The 26,921-nt window shown below is 41.5% G+C and overlaps 1 protein-coding gene across 3 annotated transcripts in view; it reads right to left on the bottom strand.

The window, feature by feature from the left end:
* The window catches only part of cita (citron rho-interacting serine/threonine kinase a), a 138,704-nt gene that overhangs the window by 5,235 nt on the left and 106,548 nt on the right, over positions 1–26,921 (bottom strand). Inside the window, exons 30-47 of one of the 3 annotated variants that reach the window (XM_079608028.1) lie at positions 26,427–26,534; positions 26,007–26,199; positions 24,572–24,739; positions 23,683–23,706; positions 22,135–22,272; positions 18,988–19,168; positions 17,125–17,216; positions 16,901–17,005; positions 16,350–16,519; positions 10,380–10,460; positions 9,432–9,567; positions 8,931–9,070; positions 8,479–8,571; positions 6,814–6,922; positions 6,497–6,625; positions 4,519–4,599; positions 4,099–4,177; positions 3,842–4,021 (exon numbers count right to left, since the gene is read on the bottom strand). In XM_079608028.1, the coding sequence (XP_079464154.1) occupies positions 3,842–4,021; positions 4,099–4,177; positions 4,519–4,599; positions 6,497–6,625; positions 6,814–6,922; positions 8,479–8,571; positions 8,931–9,070; positions 9,432–9,567; positions 10,380–10,460; positions 16,350–16,519; positions 16,901–17,005; positions 17,125–17,216; positions 18,988–19,168; positions 22,135–22,272; positions 23,683–23,706; positions 24,572–24,739; positions 26,007–26,199; positions 26,427–26,534 (2,207 nt within the window). Of the gene's footprint in view, positions 1–1,898; positions 2,536–3,841; positions 4,022–4,098; positions 4,178–4,518; positions 4,600–6,496; positions 6,626–6,813; positions 6,923–8,478; positions 8,572–8,930; positions 9,071–9,431; positions 9,568–10,379; positions 10,461–16,349; positions 16,520–16,900; positions 17,006–17,124; positions 17,217–18,987; positions 19,169–22,134; positions 22,273–23,682; positions 23,707–24,571; positions 24,740–26,006; positions 26,200–26,426; positions 26,535–26,921 lie in introns of those variants that run through there. The other 2 variants (XM_079608030.1, XM_079608029.1) reach the window with 2 other exon arrangements.

The following is a 26,921-nucleotide window of genomic DNA, read 5'->3' on the forward strand; positions in this document are numbered from 1 at the left end:
TATGGTATACTTGAGTCGGACGTACCATACTGATTGGGATCACGCTTAGGGATCCTGTCATCTTCGAGTATTGATTAAACGAGCCAATGCACATTGGCGTTGGTTAGAGGGCGAAGAAGTGAGTGCTTCACTGGTACAGGCTGCACCATCCCCTGTCAGTGTCGCCGCGGTCATCCCCCTGTGTGCTCCGGCACTAGAGAGAGCACTATTTCCTGAAAGAGTAACATGGGTTTGTCTGCGTCTTTTTCAAGATGCTTTTCCACCCGTGCGTTTCTGGATGCGGTCGTTCCCTGTCCCCAGCTGAAGGTCACGATCGTTCCATCACGTGTTTGGTCATTTAGCACGCTGAAGCAGCTTGTGGATAGTCTATGTTCTCACTGCGGGAACATGACTATCTCTGCGTTGAGATCGAGACTCGCCTTCATCCGTGAGGGCTGAGTCCCCATTCCTATGCCCCGCTCTAGCGCCCCTTTTGGCCAACCCCAGAAGAGAGCTACTGCTGGAGATGACGACTCTGCTCCGTTGCCTCCTTCTGGGAGAGTAGAGTTGCCCGAGCCGGATCCAGAAATGCCAGGTATGCTGAAACGGGACATCGAGATGGTCAGGCTTGCGTGGAATCCTCCACCGTGACCCGAACCGCCTCGGTTGGATGATTGGCATCTCGGGACGGGCCGTGCTGGTCCTCAGTGCCCATCTTTGGTGCATGAGGAGGTTACGAGGTTGTGGACGGTACCTTTTTCTGCCTGAAACCGGCTGAGTACCTCCTCCCCCCCTCACTACCCTTGATGGAGGATTGGCTAAGGGCTACGTGGCTATCCCTCCAGTGAAGCGGTCTGTCGCAATGCAGTTGTGTCCGGCGACCGCTACTTCTTGAAAGGGTGATCCACATCTCCCGTCAAAAGCCTGTAAGTTCTCATCCGTTCTCACTGGCAAGGCTTTAGAGAGCGTGTGGGCAAGCCGCTTCCTCCTTGCATGCCATGGCGTTGCTGCAGGTCCACCAGGCCAAGGCACTCATGGACATGCACGAGGGTAGTACAGACCGTGAGCTCTGCACCGCAACCGGCCTCGAAGGATGCGGCCCGCACGGTCAGTCTGGCGATGTCCAACTTGGTGGTCCAGGAGTGCCATCTCTGGCTCAACCTGGCCAATATGAGGGAGATTGACAAGTCTCAGTTCCTGGACTCTCCCATTTCCCAGGTTGGGTCTTGGCGTACCAATCCCAAGATGCACCATGCCCCCTTGGGTTGCGAGCCCACTCCACTCGGAGTGTGGCTTCTTCCTGGGCACTGGCACAGGGTGCAGATATCTGTAGAGCTGCGGGCTGGGCGACACCAAACACGTTTGCTAGATTCTATAGCCTTCGTGTCGAGCCGGTAGCTTCCCGTGTGCAGAAGCCAGTCAACACCGTAGGCCCCGCTCGAAGTATCGGGATTGATGCCGGGATCGATCCTGGGTTGGGGACCTAGTAACATTGCCGGGATCAGTCCTGGAACGCGCCCTGTGTGAACAAAAGCCAGGACCAATGCCATAAGATCGTTCGCCAGCTCTGTGGAATGTACATGTTCTCGATGCGTATGTTACACGTATCATCCTGATGTCACGTGTCTTTACGGGATCTTACCGGGATGTGTGTGAACGCACTCACAGATCCCGGGAAAATCACTGGCAGTGTGAATGAACCAAAATCAAACGATCCCGGGACAAATTATCCATGTATTTTCTGGAATCTCTGTGTGAAAGGGGCTTAAGATGACAGGCTCCCTAAGCATGATCCCAATCAGTACGGTGCGTCCGACTCGCGCGGTTCCCTCCTTCAGGGAGGAGGAGGGCTTTCTTAAGCATGTATTCATGAACTTGACCATAAGACATTTATAATGTTACAACTGGACACAGTTGAAGAAGAAGCTCTCATATTTAATTAAATGTATTATGGCTATAGAAACAGTACCTGGAGAAAACTATACACACATGGACACCTTGATAAAGTGTTTATAGAGAGACCTGACAGACATTCACCAGTGAGAAGAGATGAAATATATTAATAAAGTTATTAATGTGAAACCACACGCCCATCAGACCCGTGAACAGATTCAGATTCATGTGCGCTAGTAAACCGGTTTAAATCACAGGACGACTTACCAAACAACAGTGACAAACACGTCTCCTCATCCACCATATCCATAATAACATATTTATGCTTTTAAAAACACGATAAAATGAAAGCAACAGTCAAATCATGAGCAAGAGCTTCTCAAAACACCTGCTATGATATAATTGGAGGAGCTGAGGAAGCTAATACCTCATTTGCATATTCAAACATTACATTTCAGAAACGTACTGTGATTAATCAACTGGGGAAAATATGGTGATATTTTTACTCTATTTACCTGAAGAGCCTTGCCTTAATTACAAAATTACATAAAATGAACATTAAAACTAGTCAGAATATTCTCCTTAAAAACACTTTATTCATCACAGATTAAAACGTTCATGCTCAGTCACTCCTTTGCACATATAAAGAAAGCACCTTTCTTCCTGTAAAGAAGAGAAACACAGTCAGAACCTCTGGACCAATCACAGCCAGACTTCAGGTCACATGGGGTCATCTGTCAGTCAGATGAAGCTGCAGGACTGACACATTTAACTCATTACTCACTGAACATCTTCCTCATTAGATCTGATGTCAGTGTTCCTCGTGTCGCTACTGATCATAAGCGCTGCAGAATTCATCAAAATAAGACCAGATAAAACAGAAGTGTTGCACTTGCCAATCATCTTTCAAATGTGTAATGAGAATCATACATAAATCTGTTAATAACTAAACAGAAGCTTCAAGATCTCCCTGCAGTTTCCTGCCAAAATAAAAGCTCAATGGTTTAACATTTAAAAGAATAAATTAAGAAATATTAGTATTCTAATTTCACAGTTTTTCACAGTAATTATTTTTGTTTTATTCAATATTTATTTTTTTATTCACAGTACAAATAGTATTATTACAATATGAGAAAGTTCATGAAAATGTAGAATTTAGATATGTCTCAATGTAATAATAATAATAACAACACTAATAATAATAATACATCTTCCATGTTTAACAGTAGCTCAGTTGTGCAGCATGTAGTTTGACAAAAAAAGTTAAATTTTTAATATTATTAAAAGATAAATTAAATTCATGTTTTGTGTCTTTATTTTATTACCAGAAAATACACAACACAGAATTTGTGAAATCATAGAAATGAAATTTTTTTTTTAAATGGTTGTTTTTATGAATTCAATTAATTAAATTTGCTTTATCGATTATTAAAAATTAATTAAACCATTAAAATGGAATCCAGAAAACAGAAATTTGGTAAAATAAATAAATAAAAACGGAATTTGAAAAAAAAAAAAAACATTTCATAGGGCCCTATACGTAACTTAGTGTTGTGAAATTGTATAAGTTTCATGGTTTCAATTAATTAGACATGCTTTTTGATTATTACAATTTAATTAAACCTATAAAATGGAATTTGAGAAGAAAAAAAAAAAAAGAGAGAAAAAAAAAAAGAGGAACTTTTGTTACAACTTTTAATAAAGTGTTGTTAAATTGTATAAGTTTCAAGGTTTTTAATATAGACATTTTTTGAAAAACTGGTTTAGACAACCAGAAATTTTTTAATGGAAAAAAGGTAATTTGGTAAAAAATAAAAAGGATTTCATAGGGCCCTACGTTAGCGACAACACACACACCCGCAAAAAGTATTGATCAGTTCCTAATCCAGTGAGATCACATGACAGGACTCCACATGTACTCTGAGCACGACGTTAGCGTCAGTACACACACACACACACACACACTGACCTGCGTGTGGAGCCGTTTCTCTGCGGCTCTGCGCTCGACCCCTCCTGACTCAGATTGCCTTTGCAGCAAATGACCCGCAGTTTGTTCTGGTAGGACGAGGCCAGATACACGGCGCCGGACGAGATGGCAGGACCCAGGTGACGCGGGCTGGGAATATCCAGGTGTGCGTACGCATGCGGCCTGAACACACACACTCGATTCAGAGTCTCCAACAAACATCGAGAAGGAAAGCACAAATGAGCGGGACTGAGGTTTACCCGAGCGCAGAGTGAGACTGAACCTCGATGACGTCCAGAGAGTTGAAGTACGTGACGAACAGGTACGGCTCTCTGTACGCTGTGGAGAAACACAGGATTCGGGTTCATCCATCAGGAACTGTGTAAACTGTGGTGCACATCTGAATATACACACACACACACGTATCTGAGTCGGAGCTCAATGTAAGACGCCTGCACGGATATTCAACTCTCTGTTTCAAACAACGGCTCTAAGTTATGGATAAAGGGATGTTTCCGAAGCCAGTGAGTAATCGTGTTAAATCATTGTGATAATAATGATGAACACTTTCTGCATAAACGAGCAGCCCTAATACGCATCATGACATGTTCCTGTCTACTTCTCTTCTAATAACACTAATACAACTAACATATTAACTAATAAAACTGATGAGGTTTTACCGAAGGACAGAGGCAGACGGCTCCACTTGATGTCATCACTGCGACTCCTGCGACCGTACGCGTCCACAAACACACCGAACTCTACGGGCAACAACACACACCGGTCAAACACAGATCCACACACACATTCAGCAGCACACACACACACACACACACACACAGAACTCTACGGGCAACAACACACACCGGTCAAACACAGATCCACACACACCTTCAGCAGCACACACACACACAGAACTCTACGGGCAACAACACACACCGGTCAAACACAGATCCACACACACCTTCAGCAGCTCACACACACACACACACACAGAACTCTACGGGCAACAACACACACCGGTCAAACACAGATCCACACACACCTTCAGCAGCTCACACACACACACACACACAGAACTCTACGGGCAACAACACACACACACTGGTCAAACACAGATCCACACACACCTTCAGCAGCTCACACACACACACACACACAGAACTCTACGGGCAACAACACACACCGGTCAAACACAGATCCACACACACCTTCAGCAGCTCACACACACACACACACACAGAACTCTACGGGCAACAACACACACACACCGGTCAAACACAGATCCACACACACCTTCAGCAGCTCACACACACACACACACACACACACAGAACTCTACGGGCAACAACACACACTGGTCAAACACAGATCCACACACACCTTCAGCAGCTCACACACACACACACACACACAGAACTCTACGGGCAACAACACACACTGGTCAAACACAGATCCACACACACCTTCAGCAGCTCACACACACACACACACACACAGAACTCTACGGGCAACAACACACACTGGTCAAACACAGATCCACACACACCTTCAGCAGCTCACACACACACACACACACAGAACTCTACGGGGAACAACACACACCGGTCAAACACAGATCCACACACACCTTCAGCAGCTCACACACACACACACACACAGAACTCTACGGGCAACAACACACACTGGTCAAACACAGATCCACACACACCTTCAGCAGCACACACACACACACACACACAGAACTCTACGGGCAACAACACAGACCGGTCAAACACAGATCCACACACACATTCAGCAGCACACACACACACACACACACACACAGAACTCTACGGGCAACAACACACACCGGTCAAACACAGATCCACACACACCTTCAGCAGCACACACACACACAGAACTCTACGGGCAACAACACACACCGGTCAAACACAGATCCACACACACCTTCAGCAGCTCACACACACACACACACACACAGAACTCTACGGGCAACAACACACACTGGTCAAACACAGATCCACACACACCTTCAGCAGCACACACACACACACACACACACACAGAACTCTACGGGCAACAACACACACTGGTCAAACACAGATCCACACACACCTTCAGCAGCTCACACACACACACCTGCAGCAGCTCGCTCACACACACACACACACACACCTTTAGCAGCTCACACACACACACACACACACACACACACACACACACACACCTCTACGGGCAACAACACACACTGGTCAAACACAGATCCACACACACCTTCAGCAGCACACACACACACACACACACACACACACAGAACTCTACGGGCAACAACACAGACCGGTCAAACACAGATCCACACACACCTTCAGCAGCACACACACACACACACACACACACACAGAACTCTACGGGCAACAACACACACCGGTCAAACACAGATCCACACACACCTTCAGCAGCTCACACACACACACACACACACACACACACAGAACTCTACGGGCAACAACACACACTGGTCAAACACAGATCCACACACACCTTCAGCAGCACACACACACACACACCTGCAGCAGCTCACACACACACACCTGCAGCAGCTCACACACACACACACACACCTGCAGCAGCTCACACACACACGAACGCACGCACCGTGGAAGCAGAGCAGGTACTCCACTTTCTGAGGCGCGCTGGACACCTGGATGATGGAGATCGGGAAGCTGTGTGAGGAGGCGGCGAACACGGCCGAGGCCAACGTCACGTCGTTCTTATCCAGGAACTCTGAACACACACAAATAAATTTTTTTTGAAAAGCAAGACAAAATATTAAAAAGCACATTTAATTCATGAAATGGTGAAAGATATTAGAAGAAAAGCAGAGAACATGCGTCCGGTATTGGGCCAAGTGTTTGTGTATGGTCAGCTTGGTGTCACGGCTAAACCAGCCGGTGTGTGTGTGATCACCGCACCTTCCAGCACGTACTGCTTCATCTCAATCTCATAGAACTTATTGGTGCCGATGATGATGCTGTATCCAGTGAAGTGAATGCAGCTGCAGGGTTCAGACGTCTCGATCTCCTGCGGATACACACATGAACGGAGGAAGTGTTATTAAGTTTTTGGTCTCCTACAACAGGTTTACACACACCAAACATCCTCATAATCTGCACTGCAGCGTCTGCTCTTCTCTCAGTCTCTGAAACACTTCCATCACAGATTCAGTCTCTAAACCCCGCCTCTCTGAGAGCTGCTCTGCTCTGATTGGTCAGATGACCCAGTCTGCTGTGATTGGGCCGAAGCTAAACGCTCATTATCATATCTGAATCCGATAGTCATAATGGTAAAAAAAGTCAAAATTATGATATAAAGTCAAAATTATGACTTAAGACTTAAAGGGATAGTTCGGCAAAAAATGATATTAAACCCATGATGTACTCGCCCCCAAGCCGTTCGAGATGCATGCGTCAATCATTTTTCAGACGAACACATTTTCAGTTATTTTAGAAAATGTCTCAGATCTTTCAGTGGTTATAATGTCAAGTTATGGGGTCCAACTCCTTCAAGTCCCAAAAATGTGCATGCATCCTTCACAAAAGTAATCCATCCGGCTCCAGATAAACGAAGGCCTTCTGAGGATAATCTGTACGGTTTTGTCGTAAAAATATACATATTTAAAACTTTATAAATGAAAATAACTGGCTTGCGGCAACGGTCGACGCCTGGAACTCCCGGCGACAGGAGATGGTTGCTGACGTAGCGTATGAAGCGTCGTGATGTATAACGTAGAACTCAATATCCTCTTCTCGAATATCAAAATCCTCCGACGTTTTCTTTTAAATACACGTTTTTTTAAATTGTGGAAATCCTGAGTGGAGTTTTGTTTTGCTCTCTGGCCGCGCTGTCACGTTCGTTCTACGTCACGACGCTTCCTACACTACGTCCTACTCCACACGCCGGCAACCATCACCCGTGAACGCGCGTCGACCGTTGCCGTTTAATACGTAAAAAGACGAATTGACAAGTCAAATATGACAGTTGAAATTAAGTCATAATTATGAATGATATAAAAAGTCAAAACTATGACATAAAATGTTGACTTAAAATATATGATATTAAATGGACTCGAAAGATCATAATTATGACATTAAAATGTCCAAATTCTGACTTGAAACAAAGTAATTTCAACTTTTTCCCTCATATTTTATCATAATTTTGACTCTTTAATCAATTATGACATGCTAAGTCATGCTGATAATAACTGTATGTATAATAACGATGACTATAGATAGGAACAGTAACGATGGGTTTTATCGTATCAATCTCATCAGTGGATTTGCTTTGTTCTTCTCGACATAAACAACACGAACCAAACTCTTCCAGTCTCAGATACACTAGTGTTTGAGGGCGGGGCTTAGAGACGCTGCTCATCCAATGGGCGGGCATTATGCAAATGAGTTACAAAGCTACAGACTCAGCAGGAAGTGAGACTGAGTTACTGACGACTCGTTTCAGAATCACTTTCTTTTAAGAGAGAACTTTATTCATCTGTACTTTGATCTTTCACAAACCGCTACATTACACGATACACACTACACGCATGTCTGACGTTCATGAGGAGCTTCTTCATACGTCACCTTTCTGATGCAGAACTTGTTGAGTGTGTCGTTGAAGCGCAGGATGGTGATTTTATTGGGCATCGCAGCACAGATACACATGCCACTGTCAATCTGAAACACACACACACACACACACACTTCATCCTCAGTATACTGATGAACTAACAGACGTAGAGTATACATGTCCCAATCACTATCATCAGACGCTTTTAATGGAGTAGTTCACTTCAGAATAAACATTTTGGACTAGAAGTTCTGAGATAATCTGATTGAGTGTAAGACAGGAATAATGACACTGTGTTTGGAACGACTGTTAGTGAACGGCTCTCTCCGGATCAGAACAGATCGGAATGCTCCAGGTTTATCAGACACTAGCAAATCACGGTCGTTTAGGAATAAGATCATGTGAGTGTTTGAATCGGGAAGATTTTTTAACGACGAGGTCACAGGGGTCACAGTGAATGCTTCACCTTTCCCGAAGCGAAGAGATGGCAGCCCTTCACCGCCTCAAAGATGTAGGGACTGAGATCGGGCTGAGCCGGCAGATGAGACTGAGCCAGAGACTGTTTAACCCGCTTAATGTCCACCAGACACAGAGCGCGCTCCTCACCTGACACACACACACACACACACTTCATATTCAGTCATATTAGCAATAATATTGGATGAGAACAAAACATGAACTGAATAACAACACTAGTGTCTTTTCACTCAGAGTTTCTTTTTTTCACAGCTGAAACTAAAGTCATGTGATCGTTGATGAACTTTGCAACATTAACATTGTTATGTTCTTGTTTATTACTGTGAAGCAGCTTTGAAACAATCTGTGCTGTATAAAGCTGACGTGACTGGTCTGATGTATTCTGCAATATCGACTGTTTGTGATCAAATTATGATGGAGAGCAAAAATGGCTCTTTGTTATTGTTTTAGCTTAATATTATCCACCAGATAACTGTGACCGAGCACTGACCGGTGATCATGAGCAGTTTGTCGAGCTCCTTCAGGATCTGGATCTGGAACACAGAGTCGAGTCCCGGGATGTGTGTGAGCGAGTTCTTGATGACGTTCAGGGCGTACAGACCCTCCTCTGAGCCCACCAGCACGATCTGAAACACACACACACGTTATTAACAATACTGGAGGAATACACACACACACACACACACACGGGTAGATTATTCACAAATTATAGTCCATTACTGCATGCAAATTACATGATGAAAATTGTAGTTCGTAACAATCTATTACATTACAGATGTACGGTTATATATTCAGACTACTTTTTGAACGTGTGTACCACATTGATTTGAATGATGTCAAAAATGATGTTAAAAAGTACATTAAACATTAAATGATATGAGGTTTTTGGTGAAGAAACTGCAGGAAGTTTGTAAGTTGATGAAAAGGTAACAATTCATTAAGTTAAAATAATAATAATAATAATAATAACTCTAAATAACTAAATAATAAAAGTAACAATTAGTTCAAACATAAATATGTAAAATTTAAATACATTTTTTGTATTTATGTTGAATTATAATTTTTTTTCTGAATTTTTTGGAAATACAACACAAAAAAGATGAAGCATTTGATTTGTTTATGCTATGTGGCCTCTTAATCAAATTATTCATCAATGACATTTTTTCACTGACAAAAACGAGATGAGATTTATTTTTTGATGACAGTGCAATAATATATATACCTATATATAGTTTGTTTTTAATGGTTGGCTTCAGAATATTTTGTTTTTTTATTTACAATTGTTAAATTATGTGTAGGTAATGGGTTTATTTTAATTATCTATGATTTAATTTATCTTTTCCGTTATACTTGTTCCAGTCTCGGGCATCACAGCACTGATAACACGGGTGTCCTGCGCTGCGATCTCTTATGAACACGCTGATGGTCATTGCTGTACCTGGTCGGTCAGGGGCAAAGTGCAGTTTATATCCAGCCGGTCGTCTCCCTCCAGCTTCAGCAGAGAGTTCCCCAGCAGTTTCTGTGAGAGAGGAACACAGAGACAGAGACGGAGGATTAAAACACAACCGTCACACACACCTCACTGAGTAAAGGAGCTTTGAATGCTGGAGTCGAGTGTGTGTGTGTGTGTGTGTGTTCCAGACAGACGAGGACGTTCAGGATCAGCCAGTGTTTCCCACAGAAGTGTCATGTGTCAAATGACTTCTCTGTTCTCCTTTACAGAAATATCAGTCTTTTTCCCACCCAGCACCAACTACTGAAGCTTGTTCAACCACTGAATAAAAAACTTAAAATAATTCTGACTTTATAACTCACATGTGCAAATTGATATCTCACAATTCTGAGGAAAAAAAGTCAGAAATGTGAGATAAAAGTCAGAATTATCTTTTAAATTGATTTATTCCCAGGAACCAGCTTTAATAACCAACACGTTACAACATTAATTATTAAACATCTATAGGTGCTGGATTCATTTCAATTAGTTTTTCTTTTTTTTTACTACAATGTTGAGTTATGTATGGGTGGTGGGTTTATCTGTATTATCTTTTATTTTTTTAACAATGTAGAATTATTTATAAATGTTGGGTTAATTTATATGATCGATTAAAATTTTTCTTATAATTTCATTAATGTTGAATTATGAATAGATGGTAGGTTCATTTTTATTACATATATTTTTATTATTAATTATGTAGAGTTGGTGGGTTTATTTTTATTATTTTCTTTAGCCATTTTTAATTATGCATAGATGGTGGCTTAATTTTTTTTTATAGATTTTTATTTGTATAATTTTCATTAATGTTGAATTATGTATAGGTTGTGGGATTATTTTTATTAATAAAAAACTACCTATACATTTCTCAACACCATTCAAAATATAGTAATACATATAAAAATAAACAATAATAATAATTAAATATTGTATACCACTTTTTTAACCAATGTTACCATCTCCATAGAATAAATCCTGGATACAGATGTGAACAAAAGTACATTCATTCCTAATTCATTTCATAAATATTAATATATCATGTCTCAATATTGTGAACAACAAAACAAAACAAAAAACCAACAACACTTCAACTTTCTGTGTGAATGAATCAATTGAGTGATTCATTTAAAACGAACTGACTCATTAGAATCATTTGTCTTTGAATCACACTATACTTCATGCTGTGTGTGTGTGTGTGTGTGTGTGTTGTTGTGAGAACGTCACGAAATAAAGACTGTATTATGGTATTTTTTTCAAGCTCACGACTGCGGGAAACACTGGTGTGTGTGCGGAGGATGAGCGGCGACATTCATTCAGTTTCCTGAAGCGCAGACATGAGAACGTGACCTGATGATGCAAGCAACACGAGCACCAGACAGAGGAGCATGCTGGGTAACAGCATCTGATTACCTGAACCAGCGGCGAGAGAGTCTTCTGACGCTTAACACCGGCCTACAGCGTTCACAACACAATCACACTCACAGCGTTAGACAGTGGAAATTAATAAAATAATAATTAATGTCTGTGAATGTTAGACTTGATCGATCTTTTCTTGGTATTTCAGTTCATGTGTTTTTCACTGTCATTCCTGAACCGATGAATGCTCATGAACGCTCAAGAGTTGACAAAATAATCTTTAAGACAGACTTTTAAAATGAGCAGGAAGACCGTATCCAGTGTTGCTCTCGTTAACTCGTTAAAACAACTGTTAACTGAAATAAAGCTAAGAAAATAAAATTGAGTACAATTATTAGATGAAAAACGTACACTTAAAACTTTAATGTTGCTTTGACAACCAGTTAAAATAAAATTAAGTTGAAGTACTAAAATGTAACGAATTATTATTATTATTATTAAAATGACCATTTAAAAATAGTAAAAAAATATCAGCCACCATATCGGTATCGGCCGATATCGGTTCATTTAAAAAAATGTGTCTGATATATTAAAGCCGATAAATAATGTATTATTTCCTTCAGCACTTCAGATGCGCACTGTTCAACATGATGGTTATGAATTGCTTGAAATATGATTGTAATTATGAGGCTCCTAAAAAATTATATTAAAATGTAGATTTAGATTTATCGGCAAATATCGGCTTTTTAAATATAAAGAATTATCGGTTTCATATCGGTGCATCCCTAAAAAATTATTTCATACAATATAAATAATAATACTGTAACACCATTAACAACATCTTTTTGGTTACAGCTGTATTTTTGTTAGCTGAAAAAAAAAAATAGTTTAAGTACTATAATTACTGAAACTGAAATAAATTAAAGCTAGAAAGAAATATTACAGAATTTAAACTGACAAAATAAAAACTTAAAATATATATAAAACATTTTTTTAAAATGATAACAAAAACTATAATAAAAACATAACTAACAACATTTGTTCCCTGGATGTTTTAGTTAATTCAAAAAAGCGGAAATAATAATTGAAATAAAATAAAAATAAAACTTACAAAACTAGAAATGTTGCCATGGCTTAAATTGTCTATCAACAAACTGAAATAAAATAATTTGAAATTGAAGCACTAAAATGATTAAAACTAAACCTGAACATCACTTCAGGGCATCTGTGCAGCAACAGCAAGGAGTAAATCATTGTTTTGCAACAACAAACTAAAGGGTGTAAAACAGGCAGAACCTTTGACATCCCTGAAAACTGTCTGTCAAACCATTGCCCGGTTGCATAAAGCACCTTAAGTGAAATTTTCCCTTAAGTTCGCCCTTATGTTTCCCTTAAACCTAAGGGTGTTGCAGAAAAATACCCTTAAGTGTTACTTAACTGTTTTTTTAAGTGAAACGTCATAAACACTTAGAATTTCCCTTAAATGCTGTTTTTTCACTTAAATAATCCCTTAAAAAGCGTTAAGTGTTGCATAAAACCCCTTAACGGTCATTTCCCTAAGTATAACTTAAGGTTTGGAAATCGTAACCTTAAGAGTAACGCGGACAAAAAATAAGACGACATGGCTGAATTTATGGAACCAGCTGAAGATCATTATGTGCCAAGAAGATTTTTTAGGGATAGGGAGAACCCTTTTGTTGCATGAATACCGTTTTGATCGACGCGCAATATTTGACATCACTAACAAACTAGACGGCGACCTTGACCGTGTCACAGATCGCAACCACTCTTTACCTGCGGTGTTACAACTGCTTATAGCACTGCGTTTTTTTGCAACTGGGAGTTTTCAGACGATAGTGGGAGATGTTTTCCACGTTCATAAGTCGTCTGTCAGCAGAGTGGTTCACCGGGTTGCGGGGGCTCTTTCCCGCTAGTGTTAGTGTTTTGCGTATCTATGGCAACAACAGACTTTTATAACGTGAATCCAGGATCGCTGTCGTGAAACACTTAAATGTTTCCCTTACCTAAGAGAATCGTTTAAGAGATTATATGCAACACCCTTAAGTTATTCTCTTAGGTAAGGGGAAATCGCCCCTTAAGTGTCATACTTAAGGGAAAAACTTAAGGTGCTTTATGCAACCGGGCACATGTCTTTAGGTCAGACTTAAAGGAGTAGTTCAAAAAGTGCATTTGTCCATCATAAAAGTGCATCTGTCCATCATAAAAGTGCATCTGTCCATCATAAAAGTGCATCTATCCATGATAAAAGTGCATCTATCCATCATAAAAGTGCATCTGTCCATCATAGAAGTGCATCTATCCATCATAAAAGTGCATCTATCCATCATAAAAGTGCATCTATCCATGATAAAAGTGCATCTATCCATCATAAAAGTGCATCTATCCATCATAAAAGTGCATCTATCCATCATAAAAGTGCATCTGTCCATCATAAAAGTGCATCTATCCATCATAAAAGTGCATCTGTCCATCATAAAAGTGCATCTGTCCATCATAGAAGTGCATCTGTCCATCATAAAAGTGCATCTGTCCATCATAAAAGTGCATCTATCCATCATAAAAGTGCATCTATCCATCATAAAAGCCTTCTGAAGTGAAGCGTTTCTGTAAGAAATAAAGAAAAATGTATAAAGTAAAATAACTAGCTTCCAGCCAAACGAACATACGGATTCAACTTAAGTCTAAAGCGCAACTTAGTGCAAGTAATGTGATGTACTGCTGATATTTACTCTACGCATGACACACTACACTACTTCTGACGCCATGAGTTGCGTAGCTGTGCTTTAGGTGTGAGTAGACCGAGTATGTTCGTATGGCTGGAAGCTAGAATTTTACTTTGTAACGTGATAAATATGGATATTTTTCGTACACAAACTCATCGCTTCGCTTCAGAAGCGATGAGTTTCTGGCTTCTGGTTGAGTGTCTGGCTTCAAAAGCGGACACTCAACTGAGACTGCTCTGCTCTCAGTAATCGAAGCACTAAGACTTGCAAGAGCCGCTTCCAAATCCTCAGTTCTCATCCTGCTGGATCTGTCTGCTGCCTTTGACACAGTTAACCACCAGATCCTCCTGTCAATCCTAAAGAGGAAGGGCATCTCGGGAACTGCACTCCTGTGGTTCAAGTCGTACCTCTCAGGTAGGTCCTTTAGGGTGTCGTGGAGGGGTGAGGTGTCTAAAACCCTACATCTAGCTACTGGTGTGCCTCAGGGCTCAGTGCTTGGACCACTTCTCTTCTCCATCTACATGACATCACTAGGATCTGTGATTCAGAAACATGGCTTTTCCTACCACTGCTACGCTGATGACACACAACTCTACCTCTCATTCCAGCCTGATGATCCGACGGTAGCCGCTCGCATCTCAGCCTGCCTGACAGACATCTCTGGCTGGATGAAGGACCACCACCTTCAACTAAACCTTGCGAAGACAGAGCTACTTGTAATCCCGGCTAACCCAGCACTTAATCACAACTTCACCATTCAGCTAGGCTCTTCATCCATAACTCCATCAAGATCAGCCAGGAACCTTGGAGTTGTAATTGATGACCAATTGAATTTCACAGACCACATTGCTAGCACTGCCCGGTCATGCAGATTTTCCTTGTACAACATCAGAAGGATCAGGCCCTTCCTATCAGAGCATGCTACACAACTCCTTGTTCAGGCGCTTGTTCTATCCAGACTGGACTATTGTAATGCTCTCCTGGCTGGTCTCCCAGCTTGCACTGTCAAACCTCTGCAACTGATCCAGAATGCTGCAGCTAGAGTGGTCTTCAACGAGCCGAAGAGAGCACACGTCACTCCTCTCCTCACGAAACTGCACTGGTTGCCGGTTGCCGCTCGCATCAAATTCAAGTCACTGACGTTTGCCTACAGAACAACCACTGGCACTGCTCCCTTGTACCTGAACTCATTACTACAGACTTATGTGCCATCCAGAAACTTGCGCTCTGCAAGTGAGCGGCGTCTGGTGGTGCCATCCCAAAGAGGCACGAAATCTCTCTCTCGGACCTTTACCATGACTGTTCCCTGCTGGTGGAATGATCTGCCTAACTCAGCCAGAGCTGCTGAGTCTGTAGCCATCTTTAAGAAACTGCTGAAGACGTATCTTTTTCGGCAGCACTTGAGCACTTAATCCAGTACTACTAACACTTTCTTATCTAAAAAAAAATAAAATAAAAAAAATAATTGCGTTGGATTGTACTGTGAAGGGTCATAGCACTTACATATTGTTGTCCTACTGCTAGTTTAATTGCTTCTATTGTTTCTCATTTGTAAGTCGCTTTGGATAAAAGCGTCAGCTAAATGAATAAATGTAAATGTAAATGTAAAGAAGGCCTTTATTAACCCCAGGAGCCGTGTTCTTGGAAGAGCAGGACGCTTTTTAATATAACTCTTGTATCCGTCTGAAAGAGGAAAGTCATATACAGCTAGGATGGCTTCAGGGAGAGTAAATCAGGGGCTAATTTTCATTTTAAAGTGAACTACACCTTTAAGCAAACACAGGAGTCATGATCGGTCAGAAGGACGTAAACTCACCGAGTCCGCTTCAGTTTTCTCCCGGGATCCTCGGCTTCCGGCGACCACTGACTCCAGAACTGCAACCCAGCGCTGTTTATCTGGGAAACTGGGAGCCATGAAGTACAGAGACTGACCCGGCCAACACGTGGTGTGAGGATGAGACTCCAGCTTCAGCACGTACGGGATATCTGACAAAAACATGAACCGACCCATCACAGACACATTCTACAGTTTCAGATCAAAATCTACTTGACCGTACTCTACTGAGGGGTAAAAGACACCTACATCTTGGATGATTAAATGAACAGCACATTTTTATTTTTGGGTGAACTATTCCTTTATTTTACACTGTCAAGACGGTGCGGTGTTATTTTAATGTTTGATTATATTCAGTTTCTGTCCCTGAATGTCTGAAGACTTGCTTTGTTCTGTTGTATTTACATGAGCTGTTGCTTGTAATTTGTTTATTTGTTCTTATTTGATTACTGAAGGCACACTTGTCTTCAATAATGTTTGAACTTTATATTAGTTATATTACTTTATATTATTTAGTGCGTGTGTTTTCTGACCTGATTTGGCCGTGTTGATGAGTTCAGACGCTCCGACGGCTCCGTGAACCGTCACCTCACCGTCCGGCAAACACAACTCAAACTCCTCCAGCGGCTTCACAGAGTCTGAAACACACACACACACACACACACAACACAACACAACACAACACACACACACGGGTTCAGAACACACACACACTCAACCAGACCCCGGAGAATGATCTGATAGAGTGGACCTGTACCTTCTGACAGCTCGGACTCGTAGATCGATACTTTAGTCCCGTCCAACACCACGTACTTCTGCTCCCAGCCCTGCTGACCCCTCTTACCATTCCTACACACACACACCGAGTAACACGTGAGTAACACCGGGTAACAAGTGAGTATTACTGAGAAACAAGTGAGTATCACCGAGTAACACAAGAGTTACACTGAGTAACACAAGAGTTACACAAGAGTAAATCGCGAGCAACACAAGAGTAACACCGAGTAACACGAGAGTAAATCGCGAGCAACACGAGAGTAACATGTGAGTAACACCGAGTAACACGCGAGCAACACAAGAGTAACACCGAGTAACACGAGAGTAACATGTGAGTAACACGAGAGTAACACCAGATAACACGAGAGTAACACCGAGCAACACGCGAGCAACACACGAGCAACACGAGAGTAACACGAGAGTAACACCGAGAAACACGTGGGTAACACTGAGTAACACCGAGAAACACGAGAGTAACACCGAGAAACACGTGGGTAACACTGAGTAACACAGAGAAACACGAGAGTAACACCGAGAAACACGAGAGTAACACTGAGAAACACGAGAGTAACACCGAGAAACACGAGAGTAACACTGAGAAACACGAGAGTAACACCGGGAAACACTGAGTAACACAGAGAAACACGAGAGTAACACCGAGAAACACGAGAGTAACACCGAGAAACACGAGAGTAACACCGAGAAACACGAGAGTAACACTGAGAAACACGAGAGTAACACCGGGAAACACTGAGTAACACAGAGAAACACGAGAGTAACACTGAGAAACACGAGAGTAACACCGAGAAACACGAGAGTAACACCGGGAAACACGAGAGTAACACCGAGAAACACGAGAGTAACACCGGGAAACACGAGAGTAACACCGGGAAACACGAGAGTAACACCGGGAAACACGAGAGTAACACCGAGAAACACTGATTAACACCGAGAAACACGAGAGTAACACCGGGAAACACGAGAGTAACACCGAGAAACACTGAGTAACACCGAGAAACACTGAGTAACACCGAGAAACACGAGAGTAACACCGAGAAACACGAGAGTAACACCGGGAAACACGAGAGTAACACCGAGAAACACGAGAGTAACACCGAGAAACACTGAGTAACACCGAGAAACACGAGAGTAACACCGAGAAACACGAGAGTAACACCGGGAAACACGAGAGTAATACTGAGTAACACAGAGAAACACGAGAGTAACACCGGGAAACACGAGAGTAACACCGAGAAACACGAGAGTAACACCGAGAAACACGAGAGTTACACTGAGTAACATGTGAGTAATACTGAGTAACACGAGAGTAACACTGAGTAACATGTGAGTAACACAACATGTGAGTAACACAACATGTGAGTAACACGAGAGTTACACTGAGTAACATGTGAGTAACACAACATGTGAGTAACACGAGAGTTACACTGAGTAACACGAGAGTAACATGTGAGTAATACGAGAGTAACATGTGAGTAACACGAGAGCAACAAATGTACTCAAAAGTATTCTGGTCGCTTGATAAACTTCAGGTTGAGCCGCTGGAGTCACTCTGACTATTTTAAACATTGTCTTTACTAACTTTCTGGGCCGGCAAGTTTAAAATACAACAGAAGCCTCTGGAGGAGTGAGACACTCTCAGATTTAATCACTAATATCTTCATTAGTGTTCTGAAGATGAAGGAGAGTCTGACGGGAACAACATGAGGAGAGTCATTACTGACAGAGTTTACAGTTCTGGCTGAACTAACCCTTTAAAGGCCTTAATTTTCTCTAAATTTATGTATCAATTTTGAATAGTTTTGAATGATCTGAATGCTCTGACCTGGGCTGCTTCATCCAGCCCTCCAGACGCACGTGACCCGACGCCTCTTTGACCTGCAGGGCGGGCGAGCTGGCTTTATCCCGGCACAGAGCCTCGGAGAAGTGTGTGGCGAACTCCACCGGGAGCCCACAGGTCGCGGGCAGACACGGGGAACACTTCGGGTGGCAGAGAGTTCGACACTCTGACGGAGAGAAGGGAGAGAGAGAGCAAAGATGTACAAATCGTCTCCAAATAATGAATATTTAAGAATCAATAAAAGGTACAAACTGGTCTTCTGAGGACAAATATTAGGAAGTGGAATGGAAAAAGTACCAAGATATGTTTTTTAAACCTCGAACGTCTTTTAACTTGAGCTTTTTAGGTCAGCGACGTCCATCAAGCGCATGTTTACATAGAAAAATGATGTGGAAAACCCCCCAAAAGTGTGTTTATATATATATATATAAAATGCTGTTCTTATGAACTTTCTATTCAAAGAATCCTTAAATAAAATGTATCACTGTTTCTACAAAAATCTGAACTGTTTTCAACATTGATAATAATCATAAATGTTTCTTGATCATCAAATCATCATATTAGACTAATATTACTCTAAACTAGGGATGGCCCAATGCCACTTTTTCCAGGCCGGGTCCGATACCGATACTTTCATTTTTGGTACTCGCCGATACCGATACCGATACCGTAACCGATACCTGTATTTTTATTTTCAATTAATTTAATTCATGCATTTGTCATTGGTAGAGAAACCAAAAGAATGTCAAATCATATTTGTTTATTAAATGTAAACTTAATTTGTTCATCAAATATATTTAATGCACTGCATATTCATTACTGTGCACTTGCGTGTATGCATGCATGTGTGTGTTTTCTGTGAGTGTGTGAATGTGTTTTCTGTGTGTGTGTGTGTGTGTTTTCTGTGATTGAGTGAGTGTGTGTGCATGTGTTTGTGTGTTTTCTGTGTGAATGTGTTTTCTGTGTGTCAGAGTGTGTGTTTTCTGTGTGTGAGTGTTTTCTGTGTGTGTCAGAGTGTTTTCTGTGAGTGAGTATATAATTATTAATAATTATATAATTATTTTCTGTGTGTGAATGTGTTTTCTGTGTGTGAGTGTGTTTTCTGTGTGTGAGTGTGTTTTCTGTGTGAGTGTGTTTTCTGTGTGTGTCAGAGTGTGTTTTCTGTGTGTGTCAGAGTGTGTTTTCTGTGTGTGTCAGAGTGTGTTTTGTGTGTGAGTGTGTTTTCTGTGTGTGAGTGTTTTCTGTGTGTGAGTGTGTTTTCTGTGTGTCAGAGTCTGTTTTCTGTGTGTGTCAGAGTGTGTTTTCTGTATGTGAGTATGTGTTTTCTGTGTCAGAGTGTGTTTTCTGTGTGAGTGTGTTTTCTGTGTGTGTCAGAGTGTGTGTTTTCTGAGTGTGTCAGAGTGTGTTTTCTGTGTGCGAGTATGTGTTTTCTGTGTGTGTCAGAATGTGTGTTTTCTGTGTGTCAGAGTGTGTGTTTTCTGTGTGTGAGTGTGTTTTCTGTGAGTGGGTGTGTCCATGTGTGTGTTTTCTCTCTGTGTGTGTGTGTTTTCTGTGTGTATCAGAGTGTGTGTTTTCTGTGTGTGTCAGAGTGTGTTTTCTGTGTGTCAGAGTGTGTGTTTTCTCTCTGTGTGTGTGTGTTTTCTGTGTGTATCAGAGTGTGTGTTTTCTGTGTGTATCAGACAGGGGTGCAAACACATGTATGGTCAAAAAAGAGAGAGGTAATCGAAGCCCTCGTCCCGCGGCAAATATCCGGTATATATTACTGCTATTTCATGAAAACAATTTCACCTGATGATTTGAATAGCTCTTTTTGTAAAGAATTAATAATTCTAGGATGATTGGGGTAATTGTGTAGGGTAGGACTAGTGCATCTGCATAGAAACTAATAAACAAAATACAAATATGAATACAATAAAACACAAATACACGAGAAATAAAGCAGTGTTTTATGTTTTTCAGGTAAATTAACTGTATTAAGTATTAATAGTTTATCTTTTGACAAAACGTGATTTTTCTCTTTCTCTTTTGTTGTTTGATTAACTTTGGTGACACAAACAGCTGCAGGTATATTGGGTGCTGTCCCTTTAATTCGAATGCACGTATACTGGTAATGACACGCATCCGTTTTGACTGCGTTTACGGGGAAACTCGTTGAGACGGACACTGGCTTATTTTTTCGTGCACATGTCTGTTCAAACACAAATAGATAAGATAGAAAAGGGAATTCGGTGTTCACGAACTTCACGTGCTGTCTGCGACTGCGTGGCTCTGTGCGCCGACAGACCATCTACATTTGGATGTGAAACATAATAGCCTATATATAGCCTGATACACCAAAGACAACGTCGGCAGTATTGACGGCAAAATAGGCTACAGAATATTTCGTTCAGTAGGCCTGACGGGCAATATTTGAAAATCGATAATTAGGCCTATTTTTTTAATTACAATTATATATGCATTTGTCAAAACCGAGAGACATTCAAGCATCAAAATGTAATTTATTAATATGTATTTGCGCCTTCTATTTTGTCTGAAAACTTCCAACACTCTTGCGTGTCGCGTGAAAAATAGGCATCGGTTGCGGTTCTATTTCTAGCACGCGGTTTCGGCGCGGCTCGAGAAGTGTGTGTGTCACACAGGCAGGGCCGGCGCTCCGTACACGCACTGCGCGTAGCAGGCATTGTGCTCTAACCAGTTAACATGAGAGCCGACATAAAAACGGACACTCCACGCCACGCAGAGAGAAATGTGATGCAGTGGCAGATCCAGAGTGAGACAGAAACACTAGTGGTTCACGCTTGCGCACATACTGCTGGTTTGGCGCGCAGTGTTCTGATTCGCTTATTTCCTATTTACTTGTTGGTGGACGCAATCCAGAATTACTGTCGGTTAAATTATAATCAGACCCTCTCAACCCCACCCCCCCTCCTTAAAAAAACTCTTCGGATCTGCACGATTCACACAAGTCACCCAAATTGCCGTGAAAAAAAGCGGGAGGCGCCGAAAAGCGCGCTGTTTGCACCCATGATCAGAGTGTGTGTTTTCTGTGAGTGGGTGTGTCCATGTGTGTGTTTTCTGTGTGTGAGTGTGTGAGTGTGTGTGTGTGTGTGAGAGAGTGTGTGTGCTTCATACCCAGGCATGTAGCAGCTTGTCGGCCGAAGTGAACCGTATCCAGACAAACGGTGCATTTCGCCGCTCTCATGTTGAGCCCCACCGTGAACCGATGAGGGATGTTGTGGTGCATCCGTTCCTTCACACGCCGACCGTACTCTACAGACACACACACACACACACGGGTTAATAATGTCCTTGAGTGTGAATGATGTCAGAGATCATCAGTCCAGTAGCAGAGCAACGGCCAGAACAAAACCATGAGCGAGTCCGTCTCTGAGCACAGCATGCGAACAGAAGCATCATCGAGGCGGCGATCACATGCTCAGCTCTCGAGTTAGAGGATGGAAAGCAGAAATCTTGAGAGCAGAAACAGAGTTTGTCGATATATACTGTATATAATGTCATTTTGCATCTCATCTTTTCCAAGATTAAATAGATTTTTACCTTTTATGGCAATTTTTACTTTTATAAAGGCATTTTTTTAACCTAAATAAATGTATGCATCATCTTTAGTATCAAATGCTTACATTAAATGCATCAAATTCTATTATAAAATCAACAAAATGTATCATTGCGCTGCAGAGGAAACACAGAAGCTGCATCTGAACCTAAAAGGCTAAATGTTTTGAAGTTTTTGAAATTTTCAGTGCATGTCTGTCAAGTCAAGTCAAGTCAAGAATATTTGTATAGCGCTTTTCACAATACAGATTGTATCAAAGCAGCTTCACAGTATTAAAATAAAATAATTATAAAACGTCCATGTTTGGTAATGCTAATCAATAGTAATATTGATTGATTCATTAAATTGAATATCCCCTATATATCTGTGTGAGGAGGTTCTTGAAGCTCCGCCCCCTGTGCCGGGAGCAGCGGCTCATTTGCATTTAAAGGGACAGACACAAAACGGTGCGTTTTAGCTCACCCTAAAAACTGACGATTTTAACATGCGATATAAAAATATCTGTCGGGTCTTTTGAGCTAAAACTTCACACACACACTCTGGGGACATCAGAGACTTATCTTACATCTTGTGAAAAGGGCATTACACCACCCCTTTAAATTTAAGTCACTTAATAATAACCTCTTGCTTATTGAACTGCGCTATAAAATCAATATCACATTTGTAATCGTACTGATATTATGAGAAATCGGCACTCTTCATGTGATATTGATGAACTATAATAAATAATATAAATATAAAGGACATACAGAGGACATTTAGCCCCTTATCTTGAATATTGGGGGCATTTTAAATGCATTATAATAGAGTTAATCATACAGAGAAAGTGTGCACACTAAATGTGCAAGCGCACTAGTCTAACCTACTAACTCAAACTGCAATTAAAACTACTTTAACATCTACCTGTGCAAAACTCATGATGCTACAGTATTGTGTGGGGGTTGCTAAGGTGTTGCTAAGCAGTTCCTAGGTTTTTTTGTTTACTATCAGTGGCATCTGATTCCCATCAGTGCACAAGCCTAAACTATAATACATCTGAGCTGATCTCAGAGCAACAGCAAATGATGAGGAGTGACAGAAACGGAGACAGAGAGAAAGACACTTACTTTCAAACGTCACCCTCCTCTTTTCTGAAAGAGCAGAAGAGAAACAGCTCTCAGACTCGACGGAGCAGACGCAGAGAGACAGCAAGAGTGCGGGACAGAAACATGAGGAGAGAGAGAGAGAGAGAGAGAGAGAGAGAGAGAGAGAGAGAGAGAGAGAGAGAGAGAGAGAGAGAGAGAGAGAGAGAGAGAGAGAGAGAGAGAGAGAGAACCACTGATCTCGAGACAACATGAGCTTACACACACACACACACACACAGGATCGGTACGATATTTTATGTTTTTAAAAGAAGTCTCTTCTGCTCTCCAAGGCTGCATTTATTTGATTAAAAATCATTTTTATCCAGACATCAATGGCTTATTGATCATTATAGGTGTTGTTAATAATTTAGTTGTTGTTGCTAGTTTGAGTTGAGAAATACACATATCAGCATTATCACTAATCTGTGTGTGCATTTTCCTTGAGAACCAAGCAAGTTGACTCATGAAACCATTTGTTTATTATATCGCAATATTGACCTCAATAATCGCAATATGACATTTTCCCCAAATCGGGCAGTGTCTTGATCATCAGATCATCATATTACACTGATTTCTGGAGGATCATGTGACACTGAAGACTGGAGTAATGATGCTGAAAACTCAGCTTTGATCACAGGAATAAATTACACTTTACTGTATATTCACATAGAGAACAGCCATTTTAAATTATAATAATATTTCACAATATTAGGTTTTTTTTCTTGTTGGTATTTTTTATCAAATAAATGCAGCCTTGGTGAGCAGAAGAGACTTCTTTTAAAAACATAAAAAATCTTCCCGACCCCAAACCTTTGACTGGTAGTGTCCACACTGTAGTTAGTCTGAGACACACAGGTGTTAGTGTACTGACCCTCCGGCGTGGAGCTCTCCTTGCGCCGGGCCGAGCTCGAGGGGTTCAGGAGGCTGCTGGGATTGGGCTGGCGCTCCGGAGACTTCACGATGGCCGACATGAGGATCTGCTGCCGGGCCGAGGCCGGCGTGGATGGAGCCGCGTGCTCCTGCGCTTTAAAATGAGCCGCTGAGAGACACAGAGAGAACATCACATTTACATCATCTGGAGGAAACGTGTAAGAGAGCGCATTAGTGCCCGCCCACTTTTCCCATTCATCTTCCCCATAGGGATTATTAAAAAACTCTTTGTTAAAGGTGCACTGTGTGATATTTAGGAGGATCTGTTGACAGAAATGCAATATAATAAACATAACTATGTTTTCAGTGGTGTATAAAGACGTTACATAATGAACCGTTATGTGTTTATTAGCTTAGAATGAGCATTTCTGTCTACACACACCGCGGGTCCGCTTACATCCACATGTTTCTACGGTGGCCCTGAGCGGACAAACGCGTTTCGTCACTGTGTTGTTCTGCGTGTAAAGAGGCTAAAGCTAAAGCGGATAAAACACTGACACAATGATGAACAAGTCACAATAATATTCGCAATAACATCGTTTTAAGTCAAGTCATCTTCATTTATAGCGCTTTTAACAGTGTAGATTGTTTCAAAGCTGCTTTACAGAGATAGACGTATAATTTAAGGAGACAGATTGTTTTGGCTTTATAGCGGTTCTTGAATAAATGTTCTTTTCCAGCTAAAGTTAGTTTTGATTGATTCACTTCCGTCGCAACGATCATTAGTTATTAAATTAGAGGCCGCTAAGGCGACACCGTTCTCTGAATAATTAAGTAAACATCATTTCTTAATTTATCTTTGTAAAGAAACCTTATTGTTTAACTGGCTACTCTCTGCTGCCTCAGACGACGACATCACTTCCTGTCGGCCACCGTAACTTCTGTTGGGTGCAATTCGACAGAAAATTCAAAAACTTTTGTAACTATATTTGTAATGTATATTTTATTTAAAAAGTGCAGTGTTATTTTAAAATGATGCGTTTACTTGACTTTACCAATGCTGTAAATGTATATCAGTTAGGCTAGTTGTTTTTCTATGGTATTTTTAAAAGTTCCTCATGTAAGTGTTCTTTAGCCTGTTGATTTGTGTTCTTGATATTCAGCTACAATTAAATGTTTTGCAATAAGACTAAATGTGAATGTAAAAGTGTTTAGTGAGGGAAAGAACTATGAACCACTGCGAACAGCATAATCAAGTTAAATATGACGGAGAAATATAAAATGCATTATTTTCTCAGGACACGTGGGAACCCTGATTAATAAATCTGATTACAATTTGAGCAAAATAATCAGTTTAACAATTATAATGCAGCTCTAGATACTCTAAGACCAAAAACGGAGTAACTGATACTGATTAGTGATGCTGAATGGCTCACCCTCTTCCCGTAAGGACCGCAGCTCGATCCTCATCTTCTGCAGCGCCTCCTCGAGCTCCGAGCACCGAGATCTCTCTTTCTCCAGCGCTGACTTCATGTCGCTGTACTGGAGAGGCAAGGCCGGCTGAGACGACAGCGCGGTGGCTCCGTTAGCCGTGACGCCCACCTCCTCGCGCCGACGCCCGAATATACCCTAGTACACACCATACAGCTGACCATCATGTTCACATTAACCAATATTATTTATTACTATTGTTCGATTATCTATTATTAGACTCTGATTGGCTGACAAATGTTCAAACAAAAGTTCACAACACAACGAAATCAATTGTGTTGTGGCTTGATTTCGTTGTGTTGTGATACTGGGACCAGCCACCAGGGGGCGATCGAGACGCTTTGGCTTCACTCTTCAGGACATACCTTCTTCTTCTTGGTGGGCTGGTCCATCTTGGCCTGCAGGAAGTCGATGAGTTTGGTCTGCTGTGAGATGGTTCCCTCCATTTTCACTTTCTCGTGAGAGTAAACGGCCTGAGGAGAGACGAGAAGGAAGAACTGTTATGTTTAATACATTAAAACATGTGTTCAAGCACATGTGTACCTCTGTGCTGAATATAGTTTAAGCAGTGTTTCCCACATAGATTAATTCGTGGCGGTGGGCCACAGAATCAACGGCAAAGCGGGATTGGTGTGATTTTTATCCCGCCAATTTATGAGAGTGTGTGTGTGTGTGGACACCTGGATGTTCTCCAGCTGATACTCGAGATCGGTTCTCTCAGTCTTGAGCATGAGTGAGTGTGTGTGTGTGTGTGTGTGGACACCTGGATGTTCTCCAGTTGGTACTCGAGGTCGGTTCTCTCAGTCTTGAGCATGAGTGAGTGTGTGTGTGTGTGTGTGTGGACACCTGGATGTTCTCCA

Source organism: Phoxinus phoxinus, assembly GCF_949152265.1.
Source record: "Phoxinus phoxinus genome assembly, chromosome: 3".
Classification (NCBI taxonomy): Eukaryota; Metazoa; Chordata; class Actinopteri; order Cypriniformes; family Leuciscidae; genus Phoxinus; species Phoxinus phoxinus.